The 23,584-nt window shown below is 40.1% G+C and overlaps 1 protein-coding gene across 5 annotated transcripts in view; it reads right to left on the reverse strand.

Annotated features, from left to right (window-relative positions):
* The window catches only part of LOC116704080 (microtubule-associated tumor suppressor 1 homolog), a 67,037-nt gene that overhangs the window by 6,842 nt on the left and 36,611 nt on the right, over positions 1 to 23,584 (reverse strand). For all 5 annotated transcript variants that reach the window (XM_032539299.1, XM_032539305.1, XM_032539314.1 and 2 more), the window contains 3 exons: positions 14,280 to 14,392; positions 13,578 to 13,925; positions 6,373 to 6,439 (listed from right to left, as the gene is read on the reverse strand). In XM_032539299.1, coding sequence (XP_032395190.1) covers positions 6,373 to 6,439; positions 13,578 to 13,925; positions 14,280 to 14,392 — 528 coding nt within the window. The remainder of the gene's footprint in view (positions 1 to 6,372; positions 6,440 to 13,577; positions 13,926 to 14,279; positions 14,393 to 23,584) is intronic.

Genomic DNA, 23,584 nt, shown 5'->3' on the forward strand with positions numbered 1-23,584 from the left:
TGTGTGTGTGTGTGTGTGTGTTCTTCAATGTTCTATGACAACCACATTCCAGTTAAATTACCAGTTAAATTATTCTTACAGCCGACATGAGATCCAACCCTGAAACATCTGCAAGTCAGCTCAGAAGTATGCAGTAAGACTCATTCTTCTCATGACTAATTTGAACTCTCACACAAGCACATGCCTGCTTCCCTCTGTCTTTACCTATCATCATACGCCATTTTGATTTACGTAAAAATATATGGATAAAGAATACCTGGACTACCATAACTTTTGTTCATTGTGTCTACACTTACACAGTTCCCAGATATTCACTCACTCAGTGTGTATTAATGCAGTTAAAAAAAAAAATTAAAAAAAAAATTGTATTCATGTTAGGCCAACACCCTGATTTCTCAAACGCCATATAAACACCTTACCCTGGTTAAAGTCTTAGTTCTCATAACCAGGTTAACAGACCTAGAAAACTCCTTCAGTAACCGAGGTATTCCTGCATAATTCAGGATATAAATCATTCTGCCATTCTGTGCAAAGCCAGATGAGACACTAAACTACATAACAAAAACTAGGAAAACCCGTCATTTACTGTAATCCAGAGAAATCATTCCTTACTTCAAGGACCAGATAGTGATAGTGACCAGAAATAATGTGTCAGCCCTGACAAATTATTACCATGCAACGCAAGACATGGGTTGGTAATGACAGTTATATGGTAATGAACTTTTTTTGTGCTTCTGATTCATGTCTTCACGTCCCTCCGCAAGTAGTCCATTCATTTGTCACGATGGTAATTCATTCAAAGCAGAGGTCTATCAAAGAGCCTGCAATCGTTGCGGAAAGTTATCTGATGTGTTCTAAGAATTTTGGACGTGTGGGGGCAAACTATTTCTTTCTTACTGTAGCTGAAGCAGACAACGGGACAATACTTTTATTTTTATTTGGCAAAGCAAGCTAGAGTGACGTAGCACAGGGGTCTTCAACGTTTTCCAGGCCAAGGACCCCCAAACTGATGGCGAGATGGAGCGGGGACCCCCTAATTATATATATTGTATAAAATTGTGTTATATCAAACTGGTCCTATAGTGCCATGTGTGCATTGATGACTGAAAGACATCTTCTGCCTCCATTTATCTGTTTACTACAGTGTGTTGAATTCATGTTAATGTGTATTTAAAGACATTTCAATTAGTGGAAAAAATTGCAGGGGGGGAATATAAAAAAAAGTCTAATCAACCAAAGCTTTCGCGACCCCCATGCAGTACCTCCGCGGACCCCCTAGGGGTCGCGGACCCCCTGTTGAAGACCCCTGACGTAGCAGATGACGTTGAGAAGTTGCCATAAGGAATTTATTAGGAGCACCATTTTCTGCAGTGCAGAGAGGCAGTGGCCAACACTAAATTTAGCTGTAAGTGTTAGCTATTTGAGCCGAGAAACATGGCTAAAAGAGCTCTACAGGGAACAGATGTGCTGGGCGAGCCGTCGGTGGAAGCTCCAGTTGTGTCCAAAGAAATAGCAGTCAAACAACACTATGTATGTTGTTGCACTTTAACTATGTATGCTGGTTTATTGATTTGAATTGTGTTTTGTTTCTTTTTCTAATATCCATTGCATTCCTTTTAACAGAAAAGATGTTGCTATTTTACCATATAACAAAATAAAATTGTATATTTTCATAATTACTTCATTGTCTCTGACCCTTAACTTGGTAAAACAAACCTGTGGGCATAAAGGTCTTCAGCCTATCCCAAGTGGTGTTGTTGCCTTGTACAGCCACACTCACATGACCCAACATTTGTCTATGTCAACTCAACTTACTCCTGTCGTCTGTTGTCCTCCTTGTCATTTGACTGTGTTGTCTTGCTCTGTCGACACTGACTTGGTCATGACGGTGTTGTTTCACTCTGTCGTTGCTTTGTGTCATTTCGCTCGGTTGTTGCTATGTGTCGTTTTACTCGGTTGTTGCTATGTGTCGTTTTACTCGGTTGTTGCTATGTGTCGTTTCACTCGGTCGATGCTACGTGTGACAATGACATGTAGCAACAATAGAGTGAAACGACGCATAGTATTGACAAAAAGCATCGACAGAGTGCAACAACACAAAGCATCGACAGAGTGCATCGACACAAAGCATCGACAGAACAAAGACACAACGCATTGACAGAGTGCAACGACACAATGCACTTGACAGAGAGCGACACAAAGCATTGACAAAGTGCACACAATCAAATGACCAGGAGGGAGTTGACACAGACAGTTGAGTCATGTGAGCAATTAACATAAACAGATATAGACATAGACATTGACAGTAAGCATACCATAGACATTGACACATAGACATAAAGAGTTTTCATTTTGGCATAAATGGGACCCCATAAAACTTAGATCTTAGATACTTCGATAGAGGATGGTCACTTGGTTCATTCGGGGAATGATTGTTAAGATCTCCAAAGAATATGTTTACAGCATTTCCTCTCTAACTGGGGCGTTTTGCGTTAAACCATGTATTGAGCTAATTCATATAGCTCACGTTACTGTATTGTGGTAATCGTTAACTTAATTTAATATTGTATATGCTGTTTTCTTTTGTGGTGTGCACATTTTTTACCAAAAGTTCCTTCCAAAGACCATTTTGCAGAGCCACCGTCGGTGCTTACAAAGCCTAGCGCCGTCCAAGGAGATTGTTATAGGTGTGACGGAGCATGGCTGCCGTCATCGTAGCATTACGCTACCTGTTTTAGCCCTCAAAGACAGACCTTAAATGTTACCTGTAGATATGTTTATTTATCGAGTTCATATGTTCTGTTAATGATCACAATATTCAAATCACCTGTTAACCTAGCCATTCATCAAACTGTTAATGTGAATCGTACATATGGGTAAATGTCTAGTTTAATAGACATATTCTTTTGGGCCGTATGGAGCTTTTAAACTGTCTGGTCACCTGAGCCACCCACTCTACTCCATTGTAGAGTTGGTAAGTTTCCAAATTGAGGGGCGGGCTTCAGGCCTGTATAGTCTGGTAGTTCTGTTTGCTCATGACAGAGAGCATGAGGAAAACCTGAGGGAGTAGGGCGTAAGTCCATTGGATGTCGTCAGTAAGTACATGTCTATAATAGGAAACAGTGTATGTTTTTGTATAATGTGATCTTTTCATGTCAATTTTTTTGAATTTTGGGAAAGTGTTTTGTTTTATTTGCCCTGATTCAGTTAATTTCTGTATCACTATTTTGCCTTACTTGTGGTTAACAATAAATATCCCATCTCATCAATGTCATCTCAGACTCACCTTGAGTGTTTTTACACTTGCTCACAACTACTAGCTACATCTACCCACAACAATAAGTTATAAGAAATAGAATAACCCAAAGCATTTTTTTTCTTCTATCACAAAATGTATGTGTTGTACTCCAGCGTTGTGGATGTAGGTCTGGCAATGCGAGACTACTTACTTAGTGTGTTATGTGTTGGAGGAACAGGGACCAGGGACATAAGGATGTCATCACTTAAAAGGGTGAATTTAATCAAAACCCCTGTACACACACATCAACTGGGCCTTCAATAATAATGTTCTACCTTATATAACTGTGTGGTAACAACTGTCTGTAGCTGGGACAGTTGCTGTTTCCCTCTAAATGGAGCTCTATAGTGCAAGTGAAAGCGCCTGTCATCATGCTGATGGAGACACAAAGCCGACAGCTGAGCTTTAACACAAGCTTGCTTTCTATCATAGACTGGACAATACAAACTGTGTGTATGTGTGTGTGTGTGTTTGGGTGTGTGTGCGTGTGCGTGTGTGTATGTGTGTGTATGTGGCAGCAGGTGCTTCGCAGGGGGAAGTGTAATATAATGACATAATTTGAGAAGAGACCCCTTTTCTTCCCCTAGTATAAAAAATGTCTACCCGGGGGACATTTGGGCGGTTGTATGAGGGCTTTACTTTTGTTTTATTAAAATAAAATTAAAACATGAGACAGTAAATGCAAAGAAGAGTATTAAGAACTATATTGTTGGATGCAGACACACGAGAGATATGATAACATAAACATTTGGTTACACTGGTTTAAAGTCCCTCAGGAATTCCTAGTTCCTACTGTACTGTTTGATTAGAGATTAATCTAATTTTAGGATTATCGAGACAAGTTGAAAGCAAAGGAAGCACGAATGCTGCTCTAACCTGACCCTAATAGCTGCAGCAGCCGTTGTGTTACAGTAACTCTACATTGTAAACCTTCACAGAAAACTATTTAAACCATTTAAAATTACACACTGATAAAGGAACAGGTCTTTCCCAGACTAACCCGATGAGGGTTTATCTGACAGAGTGCATGTGTGTGTGTGTGTTTGTGTGTGTGTGTGTGGCAGCAGGGGTCTGTACATTGCTGACATTCCTCAGCTCTGTGTGTAAACAGAAGAGCCAAAGGTCAACACACAGTAAAAGAAAAGATTATATTCACTGCTGCTCCGAATGATGAACAGAGGAAAAATGGAAGGAGAGGGGGTGTTTTAGAAAGTAAGTGATAAGTGATCTGCTGTGTGTGTGTGTGTGTGTGTGTGTATATATATATTTCTATGTGCATGTATGTGTGCAGAAATACATGCCTTAATGTTGCTATGTTAATACAGTGCATTTGAGCACAAACTGTGTAGGTCTATCCAGTGAGTGTGTACATATGTCACTATGGTGTGTTAGCTTAACATCCAGACTGGTAAAGCTGCTTTTGACATGATTCACACTCTAAGCTATCTGAGTACATACATACCAGTATCAGTTAGCATTTAGGAATAACTGTCTCCTAATAATTTTCTGAAAACTCCTCAGCAGTGCAGGTGAAAGGATGCATTATTTGGATGGATCATCTTTTGTTATTGTCTTACTCATATGCTGCAATTATGGTAAAAGTTCCATTTTGACTTGAGATGGTTCTGAAGGGCAGTGGTTGACTGTGTGGAATAAAGAGAGGTCTTTGCATGCTGCTGTTGTTACTCATACTAGTAGACTAGTGGATCATATGGTTAATTTATTCATAAAAATAACCTGGACCCTATTTTGCTATCTTTTTGTGTCTGAGTGACTAATAGGAACAACAATCTTTGAAAGTGGTGCAGGATTGAGCAAGACCGCTGCAGCAGCGATTTAAGCCGCAATGGTGCACTTTCAATTGACATCCACAAAAGTTCTTGTTTGCTCAGATTATTATTCTAAGTGTAAGACAATATTATGAAAAGGATTCTAAGAAGGTCAACCTTTTTGTTAAAGTGTGAGATCCGCTTAGTTGAACATAAATTTCCCTTTGTGGAATAAAATAAATAAAGGATACATTATTATGAAACAATGGGAAACAGTTTAAAATGACTTTTGCCAAACCCACCAGACTCAGTTTAAATAAACGGTAATTAAATAATTGTAAAACACAATTAGACTAATTATGGTCTGTGTAATTTTGACATCAACCGGAAGAAAAAGCCAATTGTGAGTTGGCAGAGCGTCACCTCCTGTACCTGAGGAAGAGTTACTCAGGGGTGTGATTCTTCCGGATAAATCCGGAAATCCGTTTCCGACCTGAAAACGAGGTTCTCGTAAATCATGCAAATCCGCTTATTAATATTATTATTATTAGTTTTCTTCTTCTTCTTCTTATATTATTTTCTTTTTGTGGGGGGGGGGGGGGGCGGTTTCTGGTTAAGCAAAAAGGATCTTATTCTTTACCAAAAAGTTAGATTCTTTCCATAGTTTTGTTAGACACATTCAATAACTCTGAAACTCTTGCTGAAATTAAATTTCCTTAAATGAAATTTAGGGAAAGAAAAAAAAGCATAAATAAAACAGCTGATTTCTAAATTTTCAATGGTACTGTATTTTATGTTTTATGCCATTAAGTCATTTCTGTTTGAGCTGTAAAGCAACAAACTAGATTTCATTCAAAATCCTACCCAGTGGCACAGACACTGTCAATGCAATGTGGAGATTGCTGCAGGCTGTCAATGTTCTCTATTGTTTAACATGTTTATAGAAATTAAGCAATGTACCATGATTGAAATCTTGTCAACTCATTAATGTTAATGTTTAATGTACTAGTCCTCATGTACACATAATAATCCCATGCAGACACAGGTGCACGGAGCATATGCCAAATATGTTGACAGGTTATGGCCTGTGCAGAGGCTTCTTTTGCTCTGAGCCTGTGCTAAGAATGAGGAGCAGCTGCACGTCAATATTACAACAGAAATAACACCCGATTTTGAATGGCAGTGACCTGTCCTTCAAATATGTGTGTGTGTGTGTGAGAGAATGTGCAGGTGTATGAATTAGCAGTTGGTAGGATATGATGGTGTGTGGATGTGGAGAAGGATCCTTCTGAAGCGTGTGCTTACCCAGCTCCTCTCGGAGGCTTGCCAGTTCCAGCGACAACCCTTTCTTCTGCTTCAAAGCCTCCTCGCGCTGCACAAAAGAGAAGATGAAATTGAGGAATGCTCACTGAGGATGTGTCCAAAGTCATTCACTCTTTAGTGTATACTATATAGAGAGTGTGGAGGACTCTATAGTGTGTTAGATACACTACTCGGGTCATTTCTCTTATCCAGCAGCCATCTAAGTTCCCATGATTGCACAATCATTTCTAACATGCATGTTGGGATGATTTTAGTACACTATCAAAAGTAAGTAATTCTCACTATGACTTTAGGACACTACAAAATGGTAAACACACAATATTGTGAACTATAGTGAACAGTGAACGATTTCAAAAACAGTTGCCGTTCTGATCTAGAATTTGTTCAAACTCACTGATGTTAATGATTGTGATACAGTAAAATGTTTGTCACTGAGTTTCTTTTATTATTGTTCTATACTGCTCACCTACAACAGCAGATGGAAAAAGAAAAAAGAAAAGAAAAAAGAGCTTCCAAGTCAAATACAATGTTTAAGGTTAGACTGAATCAACAAAAAACATCCTGAGGAAGCTGTAATTTCCAGTTCCTGCTCTAAAGGAACAGGAGCCATCTATAAGGTAACAATAATGTCAATCTCAATCATTTTTACATTTATAGAGACAGACATAAAGAAAAGCCCTTTATTTGCAGTATTTTACAATCTACCACATACAACGTAAAGCTGCCTACACCAGACCAGAAAGCACACACACATGTGGCACATTTATGTAGCATAAACTTGAACTTAATGATTTAACCTAAGTGCACTGGTGCATTCCAAAACAGAACATTATGATACTAAAGTCCTTAATAAATACTTCACAACAGGAGTACTTGAATTTACAATGGAAACTGAACAGTTGTGCTTCTGCCTATTTGCTTTCAAACAGACAGACACACACACACACACACACACACACACACACACACACACACACACACACATACTGTACATAAAGACCATCTGTTGTCTGAGGAGTCAGCAAAGTGAAAGAGCAGACAGAGACAGAGGCAGTGGGAAAAGAGAGCCAAAAGGTACAAGGACAGCTTGTAATAAGTAGTAATATGAGACATTATTGGAGTGGTAAGAGAGAAGATAATATCGGCATTTGTGTAATATTTCATAACTTATCAATGGCATTCATGAGCCAAATGAGACAGTGTCTAAACTTGGACTGAAACCAATATTTGAAACATAGTGGAGAGTACATGCAGCAAGATTCTTGTAAAGTGACATGATGACTTCCTTATTCCTGATCCCTGTTGATCACAGCTGGGACTGAAAGACCAACACAAGTAAAGAGAAAGAAAAGAGCAGCAGAACCCCATCTACAGCAGTAAACACACACACCTTGCGTTTCTTCTTGCGGCGATGAGGGGGGGCCTTGCTGGGCTTTACATGTGCTTTGCTGGCCGTGGAGCCCATGTCTCGGTGAACGAAGACACACACAACACACACACACTTCAAAAAATGTCTTTCTGTCCTTCCTCTCGCTCTCTCTCTAAATGATTCCCTACCCACCAGTGGACATCACAAACTGTAAAAAACACACACACACACATACACACACACACGCACACACACACTCTGCCCTCCTTCTACATGGGACGCTCTCTCTCTCTTTCTCTCTGTCTCTGCTGCTGACTGACTCTGTTACTCAGCCCCTTTAACTCCTCCCACTCTCTACCTGTTCACCACCCTGTTCTCCCCCCTCTTTCCATCTGTTCCTCCTCCTTCTGCCTTGATACTGTGTGTGTGACAGAGGAATGCAAGTTATTTCTGCACCAGCTTTCTTTCTTTTTTCTTATCTTTATACTTATCTCCCTTTCTCTTGTTCTCCATCAGTTGTTTACACATAAAAAAACTGGTGTATCTGCATTCAACTCATGCCTCTTTTGTCTTTAATCATATCTTTTCTTTCTACTTTCTACTTCTTTGTCTCTCTGTATATTTAAAGTTTGCATTAAAAAGAACTTACATTAATTAGTCAAATACTCAATGTTTTAAGATTGTTTTTTTTGGCTTTTATTGCCTGTATTTATAGGACAGATTAAGTTAGGAAAGTGGGAGAGAGAGGGGGATGACATGCAGCAAAGGGCCGCAGATCAGAACCGAACCCCGCGGCTGCTGCAACAAGGTCTGCCTCTGTGCATGGGGCGCGCATGGGGATTTGTTATTTTTAACTTAACTTTTTATTGTATGTCTCATAAAACTGTCTACATTTACATCAACATTTACTACCCAGGAAAAGTGGAAATGACAAATCAAAACAAAAGAAAAACACCTGGCTTTCATAAATAATCCACGAAGACACGTTCTTGCTTTGGAAGCGTTTTGATTACACTTCCTTAGTTTCTGGGTATTAAAAGTCCTTGAGCACTAAGCTCAGCCAAAGGTCCGCTATACTAAACTGTGCTCTGCAAAATAGCAAAACAGTCTCAGGAAGGAAGTTGTTTTGGTGGAACATGTGTACGTTCAGAAGTAGATTTAGTTGTGCGAGAGAAAACTCCAATTGGACAGATAGTCTAGATAGCTGTCTGGATTTACCCTGCAGAGATCTGAGGACCAGGTAACCATAGTCCTCAGATTGGACAGATAGTCTAGCTAGCTGTCTGGATTTACCCTGCAGAGATCTGAGGACCAGGTAACCATAGTCCTCAGATTGGACAGATAGTCTAGCTAGCTGTCTGGATTTACCCTGCAGAGATCTGTGGAGCAGCTAACCATAGTCCTCAGAAATCCACCGGAGTTTAAAATTCCAACACAAAGAAAGCATAAGGAAATGGACATAGACCTATTGCAGCCATCAATGGTTGCCAAAATATGACATATGAAACGGCTGCACTGTTGCACAAAATAGATAAAAAAAAGTTGTACTGAAAATGTTATACCAGTATGCTTTTGAGAGCAGAGTATAAACCCACACAAACATAAGTCCCAACCCCTTTCACTAAATCAAACACCCCCAGCCCACCCACAGCCATCACCCAGGGGAAAGTAGCTCTGCATCAAGTGCACAGTTTATTCTCACCAGTCACCTTTCAAGTGTGTAACAGATTAGATAGCATTGGTATTCATGCTTCAGATAAAAACACACACATTATCTCAGACACGCATATCAAAAGCTTCAGGGCTTTGACTGCAGCTGCTGCATTCCTCCACTCCTCCCTCCCTTCTATTTATCACTCCCCCTTCACCTCCATTTTCCACCAGGCCATCCATCTAATCAATAACCCAGTCAGGAAGGCTTCTGCACTGTAAACCTCTGAAAGCTCTCTCAGCTGATCTGTACATGTTGTAATCCCACACTTACACAAAATGCTGGAAAATATCCACAGTAATGCAACATTTATCCTTATAAACAAAACCATTCTAATCCGGCCTGATTCAAAAAGCTGATGCTGAGAGTTGTGTAACAGTAAACACACACACACACACACACACACACACACACACACACACACACACACACACACACACACACACACACACTCATAGAGTATGTGTGAAGGTTAGTACTGCTGATAACAGGTTAGTCAACAGATAATGAGAGAGACATGGAAGTGTGTGTGTGTGTGTGTGTGTGTGTGTGTGTGTGTGTGTGTGTGTGTGTGTGTGTGTGTGTGTGTGTGTGTGCTTGTAAAATCCCCCCGAGGCCTTGCTGACTGAAGGCATAAGTTATTAGCTATTCTGCCTGTGTTCCCCCTGCAGCACCTTTACCCCCAAAAAAACATGATCAGTTCCACCAGACAGCACCAAAGAGAAGAGCATACAGAATGAAGTTTAAATTGACAACAGATCTAGCCAAAGTGCTGAGTTTATATACATACAAACAAATACGATCATGAGGAAACAGGTCTAATGAAGGGTTTTACACATTGGATAAAGTGTGCCCAGCTAAGTGATAGTTATTGTGGCTGAACCAAAAAGACTTTAGTAATGCAGTGTGTTTGTGTGCATTCATTTTAATTTCCCATGCCATTATAATGTGCAAACATAACATCCCTAATCTCAGTAATCATGCAGCAAATATTTACTGAGCAGCCTATCTATGTCCGGGACTCTATGATTGACGCATCCTGATGCCTGAATAGGCCAATCAAATGCCTTTACAGGTTTTTTTCGATTGTTAAACAAAAGTGGGCACAACTGGGACTACATCTGCATAACTCTAACTACAGTCTGCACTACCAACAGTCACCTGAGCCAAACAGTTCATATAACCTGCAAAATTCCAAGCAACACAACTCGTAACACACTTCTCAGAACAGGCTCAGTGCAGCCAAACACTCAGAACAATTAAACACCATCAAACACCAATTCAGAAAATACTTTTCAGCATTTCTCATCTTTACAGTTTACACTTTGAGTGACTTCACATTACTCAATAGTTTCTCTAAAGAAAAGATATAGATTTCATAATATAACAATTTTCAAAAAACAATATGACAGAATAGTGTGACTTATCCTGCCTTTCTCCAGCATTGTGCTGCGTTTTCTTCATCACATTGGATGTCTGCATTTAAATACTAGTGCATGTGGTGTTTCCAATGCTTTCACCTCTATTGCTTTCTGAAAAACAGTACAAACGCAGTTTTCCTATGGTAAAGATATAGTGCTTTTCACTTTTTTTTATAGCTGTGTATCTCAGACATCTGACCTGACCATATTAGTATCTTTGTTCTTTTACCTGGTTCTCTCTAACGGTACAGTGTGTAACTGTCTCATTCTTATTTGGCATTTGTATAGAAAAAAGGCTATCTAAGCTCTCTCTTTATAAATACCGTATATGTTCAGTAACTAGTCTAAAACAAGACACCTGCTTAGGCTTTCAGCTAAAATTACAATCAGCAGAGTTTGATAGGCACCAGTTTTGAGTGTGTGGTTAACAGGTGTGGCAGCAGTGTGTTTGCATCTAAACAAAGTGCTGTAAATCCACAGTGTTGTGCAGGTTGTGGTTAAAGTAAGGGTGCGTAGAGATTTGAAAAATGTGTTCAAGCAATGAAAAATGAACTAGAGTTTAGTCCACAATAACTGCTGCTGTGCAGACTGGAGTTACAGTTTAGCTCGCGGTCGTCTAGCAATCGAAATAAACTGTAACTCACGAGAAACATCACACTACATTATAAACTGATTTCATGTTTAACCCCCCTTACAAAAGGGTATGCAGTCTAACGCAGGTAACAAAACCTACATATCTTTCATTGGTTTAATTACACACACGCACAGATTCAGTAGCACATAAGTGTCACACAGCAGCAATATACTTGCGGTTGCATCATGCGTTGTTGTTAAGGGTAGCTAGGGGTGGGCTCATAAGCAAGCCTCTTACTGCTGCCATAACGCTCACTAAAACACACTAAAACAGCCATTACTCAGGGGCGCCTGGGGTGCTCACCTGGTAGAACACACGCCTATACATAGAGGTTTCCTCCTCGACGCAGCGGCCGTGGTTCGACCCTTTGCATGTCTTTCCCTCTCTCTCCCCTTTCATGTCTTCAGCTGTCCTATTAAAATAAAGGCCTTAAATGCCAACAAAATAATCTTTAAAAAAATAAAAATAACTGTATTTACTCCACTACCCCTTGACAAGCATCTCAATCAGCACCTCAAAAAGCAACATTCTATATTACCAACAACTGTGAGTGATGCTTTGATTATAGGCTGTGGGTGCTTTGCTCTAATTTGCCAAAGGGGAAGGATGGTGTGCAGATAACTGATCGTTTCCCCTCATTTACCCCCTTCCTGCACTACACCATATTGTATACATGAACAAACACATCCACCTTATCTGCCTTTAAAGTAAAGTGGTGTGTTGCTGCAGCAGAAAAAAGGGACCCATCCCCTCTAAGTGATGCTGTAGATCCACCCTATTTACCAGAAACAGTATTATTATTTGTGGGGAACTCCCACTAACAAGCAGGTACATACAATACAGTCTGCACCCAACATATTCTCATTGAACAGCACAGCAAGTTCAGAGAAAACTTAATTCAAAAATAAGACTGAACCTACTGTATAGCCACACTTGACAAAAAATATTTTTTATTAATCCAACTATTAAAACTTAAACAATTATGCTGCCATGAAAGCCCAGTGAGAAATTACATAACAATCAGCACAGCTCACAGTAGACCACATGGACAAAAAAGCACACACCACCCACCACACACACACACACACACACACACACACACACACACACACACACACACCAGGATGGATTACCGTAATGTGACTGTGCAATACTGTAGCTACAACTGTTTACTATCTATTATCTTTACTTCTCTACTTTCTCTGTGTATCTTTCGTACTTTTTGCACTATCCATTGCTGCTGTAACATTGTGAATTTCTCTGTAGTGGGATTAATAACGGATTTTGAATCTTGAATCTTGAATGGTATATTTGTTTTATGTTGCTTACTGTGTCAATAAACTTGAGAAGAATCTACTCATTAAAGCTGAACAAAGCTTTAGTTGGCTAACTAAATTATAGAAAATAACGTTGACCTTGACTGGATATATTAAAGCCACATTGAAATCCCTACATTTCCTTCCAGCTCATTTTAATGTTTTGAAAGCTGACATAGAAAGGATTTTGGAGGCACTACCTAATAAAATGAGAGGTTGTATCTTTGTGTGTAAACCAGACATGCTTAGACAGGACAGTGATTACTGTAGCTGTCCAGATACTAATGTTAGCTAGCTGACAAGCTGAGTGGAGTCACTAGTGTCTTTAACAAAGTCTTACAACATTCAAACAGTTAACCTCATGTCAAATCTAGAGTTTAAAATTCATATCTGTAATGGGAGGTAGGCACTCCATTGGGTTCTTTCATCAAATAATCTGGCAATGTTTGCAGTGTGGGCTGATTCCTGCATGGCCTTTCTTGCCAACACTCCTGAAAACTGCTTTTACAGTACTTCTTCAAGCTTTCTTGAATACCAAAACATTATCACCAACATCAGCAGTGGTTTGTCACACAGCCCTTTAGTGTGCTCCTTCTCTGTGTTGTTTAAAATTGAGGCCAATATAAGAAGGTGTAAAACATTTACTCCCCCTTGTGTTTTTAATACAGTTTAAAAACCTCAGCGGGTAGTTTGAGTATTTGTTTAATGCTTTGTAAACATAGAAATAACTCAGTACCTCAGTGAAGAGATGTTGGATGACTGTGGCCAGAGCCTCCACTCTCTTATTCCCTTGGATGAGCATCTTTCTCAGCTGGTTGATGGCCTGGTTCTTCTTCTCTGCCTGCTCTTTGTTCTGGTTCTGTTTAACAGAGACCATCCGGTCTGCCACAACAGTCCCGGCTGCGCCAGGCTTAGAAGCATTCTGTAGGCGGGATCCTGTTTTGGGGCTGGATCTTGACCCGGTTTTAGCTTTAAACCCAAGACCGGAGGTTCCAGTGGTGCCTGACCCAGTGTTGGTGGTCTCTGTTTCTGGCACTGGGACAACCGCTGTCACTGCTGCATTAGCATTCACCACCTCAGGTACCTAGCAATAAAAAGAAAAAACATACACAATTTTAGGGAAAGATATTAGTTCAATAGGTCAATAAAATCGACTCAAATGTTGAACCACATTTAAGAGATAAAGTCTTCATGACTCTTTTGTTAAAATGAGAAGATGACATATGAAACAGAAATTCTTAGAAAAAGTAGACAAACTGTGCAGAAACACCACAGATATAAGGATTTGTGGATTACCACTTTAAATATTCCTGTCAAGTAACACACGTCTTTCATCAATCAGACCTCGCTAAGGAATGGTCATTGATGCCGTGTCTTGCCCATGACTAAGCTGAAATTGCATCTTCAAGCTCAAAACCTAAAAAAGAAGAGGACATACCAGGTCAGGTGGAGGCTGATGCTTTTTCTGGCTGTTTCCTCCTCCGGGTGCTGCTATCTGTGAGCTGCTGTTTGCTGGTCTTGCTGGCGCCTCCCGAGGCTTGTTTTTGTCCACTGCAAGAGAATGGTGACCCCTTAGTGTGTGGGTGGCAGGTGCAACATTCAACATGGTATCCACTTACTCCCAACACACACAGAATACTCAGTCAGCCAATTAACAAAGTGTAAAGTATCAACCACAGCAGGGTCTGAGCTAAAACTACAAAACAATCTTTCATCCTCTGAATTGAATAACATCTGTTAAGAAGAAAACAGAAGAAGCAAATGCAACACATGCACATGTGGGTCAGTCTGTGGTCTAAACTCAACCACCACAACATCCAAACACAGAAAACATAAAAATCCTGCCCACATACACACTCGTCTTGTACATTTGCTTTCATCTGGTAAATGAGAATACGCCCTACTGACTGCTCAAGGCTGACACAGATGCATTATGGGATTGCGTGGTAATGATGGCCAGTGTGTGTGTGTGTGTGTGTGTGTGTGTGTGTGTGTGTGTGTGTGTGTGTGTGTGTGTGTGTGTGTGTGTGTGTGTGTGTGTGTGTGTGTGTGAGATGAGCCACGGGTGTGCATTAAGGAGTGCATTACCGGAGACAACACAATTAAAGAGACCGAGAGACATTTCTCTTTCTCTCTCTCAATTCAAAGAAGCTTTATCGGCATGACATTTTCAACAACAATGCACACAAAGCATCAAACTTTCTCACTCTCTCCATTAATGTTGAAATTACTTTTTTGCTAAAGCTAAATTACATATTATTTAATAATTAGATTTTATCCAAAGCACATATTGTAACAGACAACATACTTTGCAGCTAAAATTGCAATTATGTATATAATTTATTCTTTTCAAAGAAAACCTCTCTGAAAGTCTTATATTTTTCAGTGTCGAATAAGTGAGATTCTTTCTCAACTTCTCTTTTATGACAAAGTGAACACAGCCTGGCCTACTACTGACTGCAAAGAAAGCTCACCGCACATCAGTCTGGGATAAAACTGCGTCAGTAACCAAATATTTGACAGTTGTGGCAGACTGACAATCATCAAAAATCACACCTCTCCATAGACAGCTGGGCTTCCTAAAAAATCACACTTCTTAAAAAGACATGAGGTGCAGAAAGCCTGTAAATAATTTAATGTGAACAAGAGAGGTTTTCTGTGCAGACATGCAGCCTTTGGGCCAATGCAACCTGAAGGATGACTAATGTGGTGTCTGGAATTTCTCCTGGAAATCCTGGGACTAATTGAAATTCGTTTTCATCAAGTGCCAAATGCAATTAGTCTTAGCTGAAACTGTCAATGACTGGCTGAGATTTCAATTGAGAGAATTACTGGGTAAAAGTCATGTCTCATCCTTATTAAGTTTAAAAATGATTCACCCAATTTAAAATCTAATCTAAATTTTACTCTATTCAAATAGGTCTTTACACTGTAAGTCAGTTCGCTGGCTCAGGCTCAGGTCCTGAGGCTAGTAGTGACTTCCTTAAAGATACTGCCACCTCCTGGCAGCAGAACACGCTGCTGTGTGACAGTCTTTTTAATCAACCAGAACTGTGATCAGAGTAAGCGGTGAAGAACAAGAAAGGTTGAATATAATTTAAAATGGATTGGACTGCTGAACACTTCAGAATGACAGCAATTAGAGGGAAGACAAAATCATTAGCGCTCACTGACATTTGAGCAACAGTTGAATTAAAAACTGACTCTTTACATCAATGAGTCATCTTTGGCAGCAGCTAACAACAAGGTAAATATCACTCTAAAGTACATTAAACTGCGGCTGCTGTCTTACAGTCAGACACTTAAGGCCAAGCAGGAGACATGACAGTTACTTTGTGTGTATGTTTGACTTTGTACTATCTCAGTTAACTTCAATTACAACAACCCACATCATAAATCATATTGTAGCCACTACAGCTCTGAATCATCATTAAAACACAGCGGGTGTTTCACTTTCACCTGATCAATGTTCAGATTTGATAAATATTTACCATCTCAACACCAATATCAGCAGGACACGTCATTCTGCTCAATAATTCAGTGTAGGAAAAATGTTGGTGGATGAAGGAGACTGGGAGGTGAATCATCTTATATCAATGTATGCCTCAGATGAAACTGCACACATTGGATAAACAATAAAAATGATATTACATAATAACTGTGCCTCTAGATGTTCACCGTTTAAAATAGAAAACCAGTTTCTCCAACATACAGGTCTCCAACCTGGTCGCATGAAAATATCAAGTGCAGTTTTTTACTGAGTCACGGAGCCAAAATTCACTTGACAGTTGGATAGAAACACACGTACAAACAGTCTCATCCAGGCTTATATACGCTGTAAACATACTGCAGACCAGTTATGACCACGGATGTATTGTAGTGAAAATAAATGTGCAGGATGCAGCGCTGCCACAATGATCACTGCAAGTAAGTGTGAGAGGGATACAGTACACTGACACTAAAACAGACTGCACCACACACACACTGAGTTATGCTTTTATGTTCATATTGCTCTTATATGCTTTTATGCATTACGATGACGGGGAAGATACTCATTTAACAACAGTCTGTTGAAACTAACATCAAAATGTAAAAAGTCCTCTCCACCTCACAAAGTACACTTACTGTAACACTGTTGTGTACCGTTAGACTGTCCAATGCTGTCACAGCGTTAAATTGGACAGCAAGTCAACATACTTTGCATTATATTTAGGGGTGTCACGATTCTTCATTCTTCAGTTTGACTTTCTGTTTTGAGGTCACAATTAACATTTATTTTGATTCAAATGTTCTATTCAGCATGCTTGACTGTTGGATTCTTGTTTCCATAAATAAATAACAGGGAAGGCAAACATTGCCACAGGATTTTCTAGTCCAAAAGTGCAGTTACAGGCTACCGTTGAGCTTACTTTACCCTGTGTCTTTAGCTGCATGCTACCAGCTGGTAAGCTATTCTGTTGTGTAGTTTTTCTCCGGATGTGCACAAGTGGGCCGAGGTGGACAGAGAAAAATTACTGGGGGAATCAACGATACTGCTTTTGATTTCGATAGTCAAAATCGAAAAGTTTTTTGATAATTTTTCAATTTATATAATCGTAACAACCTAATTACAATGTTCCACTTCTGTTTGCCTCAGATGAAAGAATAAACTATGCCAAGCACTGAATGAACAAACACTTTAGATAATGTGTTGCTCTATCCTATAATAATACCATCTCTGTCCTATAATTAGTGAAATACACATTCAAAGCTGGGATGAGTTTCCTTTTCTCTGCTTTTAAAGCACTTATTTTAAAATCAACAAAACGAGTTTTAGGAGAAAAACTATCATGAAAACTCATAATGGATATAAGGATATATATGTCCTTATTTGTGATGAATATATATAATACTCTACACATATTTGTTTCATTTCTGTCTTCAATTGAAAGTTGCAGAATAAAATGAAGGTACTTTAAGAGTAAATATGATGTGAATCTGACACTTGTGAGGCTGATTCACAGTTGATGAAACAGTAACATTTGTGTGTGTGTGTGTGTGTGAGAGAGATGATGATTTGTACCTGGAATCTTCCAGTCAGTCAAGCAGAGCTGCTGAGCCCAGACTGAGAGGGGAACAAGACTGTTAGCATGCACATAACGTCACAGAAGTAAATCGGACAGGGAGGACAATCCTTGCAGTGTCATGAGAATCTCCTTTTGTACACATTAAGATGACCGCCACTTCATAGCACATGATAAGATAGGGAATCATCCTATGAATTGTTAAATGGCTGCATAATAAATGTTGGCTGTTTTTTCAGCAGTTTAGAACCAAAAATGATGGAAAAATTTAAAAAATATTGGTCTATAGTTAAATGATAATGAGACGTATTTTAAATGCTGGAATATGTAGGCCATCTTATTTGTACCAGTCTCATGATCACTCAGCAGGAAGACCGTCTCTGTGTGTTTACTCAGAACATCAGTTACCAGTATGGAAAAACTGGTGAGGGACTGGAGTTGGGGAGTGGAGAAATACAAAAGGTGGTGGAGGAGGAGAAGGAGGAGGAGGAGGAGGAGGAGGAAGGAGGAGGAGGGGGGGGCTTTGTATCCAGTTGTTGCACAACTGAAGCAAATGTGTCAAGTCTTCTCTATAAAACAGCTGCCTTTTGTTCAATCACATATCAAATGATAGTACTTTAGCATTGAAAAAGTTGACAAAGCTTTCTTAACAAGTTTCCTAACTTGGAAGGTTCAGCTAACCACTAATACACAGTTTTGGCAGATTGCCATGTGGTATGATGAAGATGACACCAAATCCCATTTTAGATTTCTAGTTAGGATGAGTCAACACTCATCCTAACAGTAGAGCTGGTTCTGGGTGACATGCTGTGGGCCTATCTTTCATAACTCCCTCATTAACACATACAAACCCCCCATAAACAGAGCAAGTCGAGGCAGACCACTGACTTTACAGTGCGGCCACAGGATGCTGAACACAGACTCAGACAGATTAGGGCGGATTATTCTGCATGTGTGTTTGCAAGACAAAGAAGTGTGCCAGCAAAGCAGGGAAAACCGGGACAGCTCACCACACATACACTCCAGGTTGTTGTAGAAATCTAATCTCCTTAATCCGCTGTATTCAGATTACTCAAATGGATACAATCTAATCCCACTTTACGAAGAGGCAGAGTCCAACGGAGGCTTGTTTAGGATTTAGATTGATGATTTGACTTTAAATCGGATTTGCACTTTGTCTTCCCTGGCTTGGATTTTTCAAAGAGCTTAAATTGCCATCGTATAATGAACCACATTAAGTATATAAACCTGTTGGTATAACTAAAATGATGAAATATTGAATTGAGATTATGGGGGTTAATATAGAGGGCCACAATGTAAACTGTGAAAAAAAACATGCACTGATTTAGGGGGTTTTAGGATGCACAAATCATCTGTCCACTGAGGGGCATGGTTGCTTCAGGTTGTCTTGAGGAACGAAAACGTGCTAACATAGCAGGTAATCAAAGACTGCAGAGCTGGAAACATCAGGATTTTGCTAATAATCTGCTATTACGTACAGATACAAGTGTGCAGAGTGTGTCACTGTTTGCAAGTGTAATGTGTCTACTTTTTGACATGTTTACACAAACTATACAATCTGGTCAACAACCTGTGAGTCATTTTTGTTCACCTGTCTAACAATCATGTCACCAAGATGACAGACAGATGGACGGCTTTATGTTTTACCCTCAGTCCTCAATCAGTTCTGAAGATTCTGAATACCGTAAAGACAGAAAACCTTCAGTAGAGGCACTGACCACAGACAAACAGATGGACCTAGCTGCGTATACTGCGACCTAAAGTATATTTATGCAAATTATCAATCACTGAATATTAAAATCTGCACTGAAGAGGCAATTTTGATTATGTCGTTATGATATACTCCTACCTGTTTGGGCTAACACTTTAATTGAAGGGGTAAAGACTGATATGACCTACTGTATTATGAACATGAAAAAGTCATTTTGAGTGTTCTTGTCATTAAGTGTCATTCAGGAAATTATGACACTTTTAAGGCAAAGTTAGCGTTGTTGGAGATGTTTGTGTTATGACACCTTGACATTAAGACAACAATCTCTGTGTAATGACAACTTGACACTAAGCAAGACAATATAACCTGTAAACGCTTTTGTTATGACAACTTGACATTAACCTTGACAACAAAACATTAAGATATTGGCTGTCATGAGAAGATTGTATCATGAATAATATCCTTGACCTCAAGTAAAGTGAAACCATTTAGACTTGTCATTAAGATGTCTTAAAAGTTATAAGACCAGTTTGACGACAGTAAATGCAGTACAGAGAGGATTTCTTTAGTTTTGGACTTGTTGTTAAAGTAACTTCAACAAAGTTACTTTCTTCAACGTGTGCAACAGATTTTTGGAGATGTTCTACCAGTCTGTTGTGGGTGGCGCTCTGTTCTCCTCCGCCATCTGCTGGGGCAGCAGCATCAGAGCCAGATACACAAACAGGCTGTACAAACTGATCAGGAAGGCTGGCTCCGTGATTGGCTGCAAACGGGAGACATTTGAAGCTGTGGAGAGGAGGTCACTGAACAAATTGTTATCTATCATGAATAACCCCGGCCATCCTCTCCACCCCACACTGGTCCAACAGAGGAGCAGCTTCTCTCTACCTCGCTACAAGAAATCATTCCTACTACAGGCAATAAACCTAACATTAGTGCATTCCCAGTCATAAAACTGGCATCCTCTGTAAGTCTGGCGGTTTTTAGTCCCATCCTGGCGACACAGACTCAGCTAGCTAAAGCTAGAATGAATTGAATCCGATTAAATCGCTCCGAACAGTTGCCTGTGTGAAACCCATCTTGACACACATTTAACGCTATTGGCTATGTATACGCTAATCAGTATCCGCAATGCGACAAGTCCTTCCCTACTTGTTGCCTTCATTAGTTTGATAGGTAAGATTTAGGCATTAGGAGTGCGATTGGTTAAAACGCTTTGTGTTTGGCGTTCCATTGATTTCCTGCAAGGAGAGACAGTGCCGCCCAACTATGAGCTACCCCTGGTACCCCTACTACCACCTCATTTGGCACCGCGCTCAAAGTTCAAATTATTTCAACTTTGACCTAGTTGTCGCTGACCTTTCAAAAAACGCAACTAATGAGATAACAGCTGTCATTACCTAGCAACGGTAAATAGCTTCCTTGCCACTAGGGCATGAAGTTAACTTTTTTGACCATTTAAAAATCCACCTGCCACTGTTACTTTTTACTAACCCACCTTTTTGCCTCATAAAGGTGAAAAACAGGAATTGATGTGTCTCTGTCTTCTTCTATGAGCCCGCTTGTGGACATTTTGCCGTTGCTGTAGTGGGGCAACGGTGAAACAACGCTATTTTACCGATACTAATCAAAGTATGAGGAATTACTAGTTTTTTCTTTATCTTAAAAAGTTACAATTGATGGAATGAGATTTTTGGTGACACTTCAAAGTAGCACTGCAGTCTAACCAGTCATGCAGGGATTGTAAAATACAGTATCAAACCACAAGATATCGTTGAGCAAAACCATTGAGAGGTTGAGAGGTTAAGTAAAAAGTAAAAAGTAAAAAAGGCAAACTATACAATTCTCAGTTTGAAACTAAGACCCTGCTCTTCATTAAAGAATATGTTAAACAACTGCTGTGACCAGCTGTTTTTGAGTGAAATATAAAGTCTTTGGCCTCAGAGGCAGACAATGTGTAAAACATCTGGTACTCATTTCACATGAGGTTTCTACTTCTACAGCTCCAGATGTCGACAGAAGATACAATGCACATTTCTGTCCTTGATCTCCACATAGAAAATCTCTACCTAGTTTTAAAAATATTAAAGAATACTGCCGCCTGGACAGTTCTGCTGAGCCTTGGGAGAATATTCCAGTTCAACAGATACAAACTGTAGTGTCCTCATCTGCCAACCCATTAGAAAAAAACAGCAACCTCCATGTCAGATTAAAGCTTGCACGACGGGACAGCCTCAGCTGCACCATGTGCAACGTGCAAGAGTGTCTCTGCTGAGTGTGTGTGGACATGCACATGTGATGACTAAAGCCTGCTCTAACCTACATTTCAGGGTGATGGCAGGCAGCAGTAAGGAAGTAGGTCTGTAGAGCTCAGACTGAGAAACAGTGTAGCCAAACACGTGCTGCTAGGCTCAGATGGGCCAGCCGGAATACGCACAGATCCCAGATCTCATACAACTGAGAGAGAGGAACATCACAAGGGCAGTGCGGCTGAGCTGAACAGGGAGGAGAATGTTCAAAAACCAAATGAGAAAAATACTGGCTGCAAAACATCAGCCGATTAGTAGATGTTATGCTGCAGTATAGATAGTTTAAATGGATAAAGATAATTTGTCAAAGATGATGAAGGAATTAGTGAGTAACTTAGCCAAGACAAATTAATGCATCAGAGTAAGCCCAGAGGCCTAATGAGACTGGCAAACCCACAAGTCAATATCCATGTGAAGCTGTTGAAGCCCAACTGGGGAAATGTTAGGCCAGCTTAGTTTCTTTTATCCTTGTAAACTAAGCAAAATGTAAAACAGTAATTTTATGCTGTCTTTGGTGGATTATTTTATCTTGTCTTTCACATATGTTCCTGTTCTAGTCTATATCCATGACGTTCCACTTCCGGGATTGCTCTGATGCCGCTGGAAATTCCACCGGAATTTCGGCCAGTTCTTTTGTTTTGGAATTTTAAACTCCGGTGAAATATACTGTATTCTTAAAATAGCCTGTAAAGCTGAACCGCTTACAGTGTTTGATGCACAGTCGATCAATCAGTAGATCCCAGACTTTCTGACAGACTCAGAGCCCTGTTTAGCAAAAGTTTAGGGAAGTGGCTGTACACTGTTCTACATCGTGGAAAACCAAAAACTACGGCAAAAACACACGGAGCTCAAACGCGTCACATCTGCTGCAGCATGTCGACAGCAAAGCCCATCCATTAAACTGAAGCTGCACAGCTTTTTACCGCAAGAGTGGACACTAAGCCAGTCCGGTTTCATATTTGTCAGTCAATTTTTCAAAATACATTCGGGGCTGAATGCTGCGTTTCTCAGTGGGAACAAGGCAGCGCTTTTGATGCGCAGAGGTGTTCGATAAACAACAAATGTTCAGAGGAACCCAGCAGTAAAATGCCTAATACATTACCTCCTGTATAAATTAAATAAACTCTGTTAACTCCGTGCCAGACGTTACTAGCCTCCCACAAATAGAGAGCACATTTTTAATGGCTAAATAAGTAAAAGACAGATGTGGCTATTTCTGGTTTATGTGTGTGAGTCACGTGGTTGGCGCCTCTCCGAGCATGAATATCACGGATAAAAAGGGCCTGCAGCCATGGCTATTTATCACGCCACTGCTCAAGCACTCATGCAAAAAGCATCCACACACACTTGCACAGACCCGTGTACACACAGTTGTGTTAAGACAACTGACGGCCCTATTGTAAGCCTATACATCTATGGCAGTTGTGGAAACCAGGATATACAATACTGAAAGCCCCCACAGTGGTGGAGAGATGGAGACAACAATGGCTGCCAACACCATGCAGGAAAGCAGGAGGAGCCGGTTGAGGAGGAGGTGATGGGGGAGGGTGCCTTTGAGGCTGATCTGGGGTCAGGTTTGCCATCTCATGACCAAAGATTGGGCTAAAAAAAATGGCCAAGAAAGATGATTTTTACACGA

Source organism: Etheostoma spectabile, chromosome 2 (assembly GCF_008692095.1).
Source record: "Etheostoma spectabile isolate EspeVRDwgs_2016 chromosome 2, UIUC_Espe_1.0, whole genome shotgun sequence".
In the NCBI taxonomy this organism is placed as follows: Eukaryota; Metazoa; Chordata; class Actinopteri; order Perciformes; family Percidae; genus Etheostoma; species Etheostoma spectabile.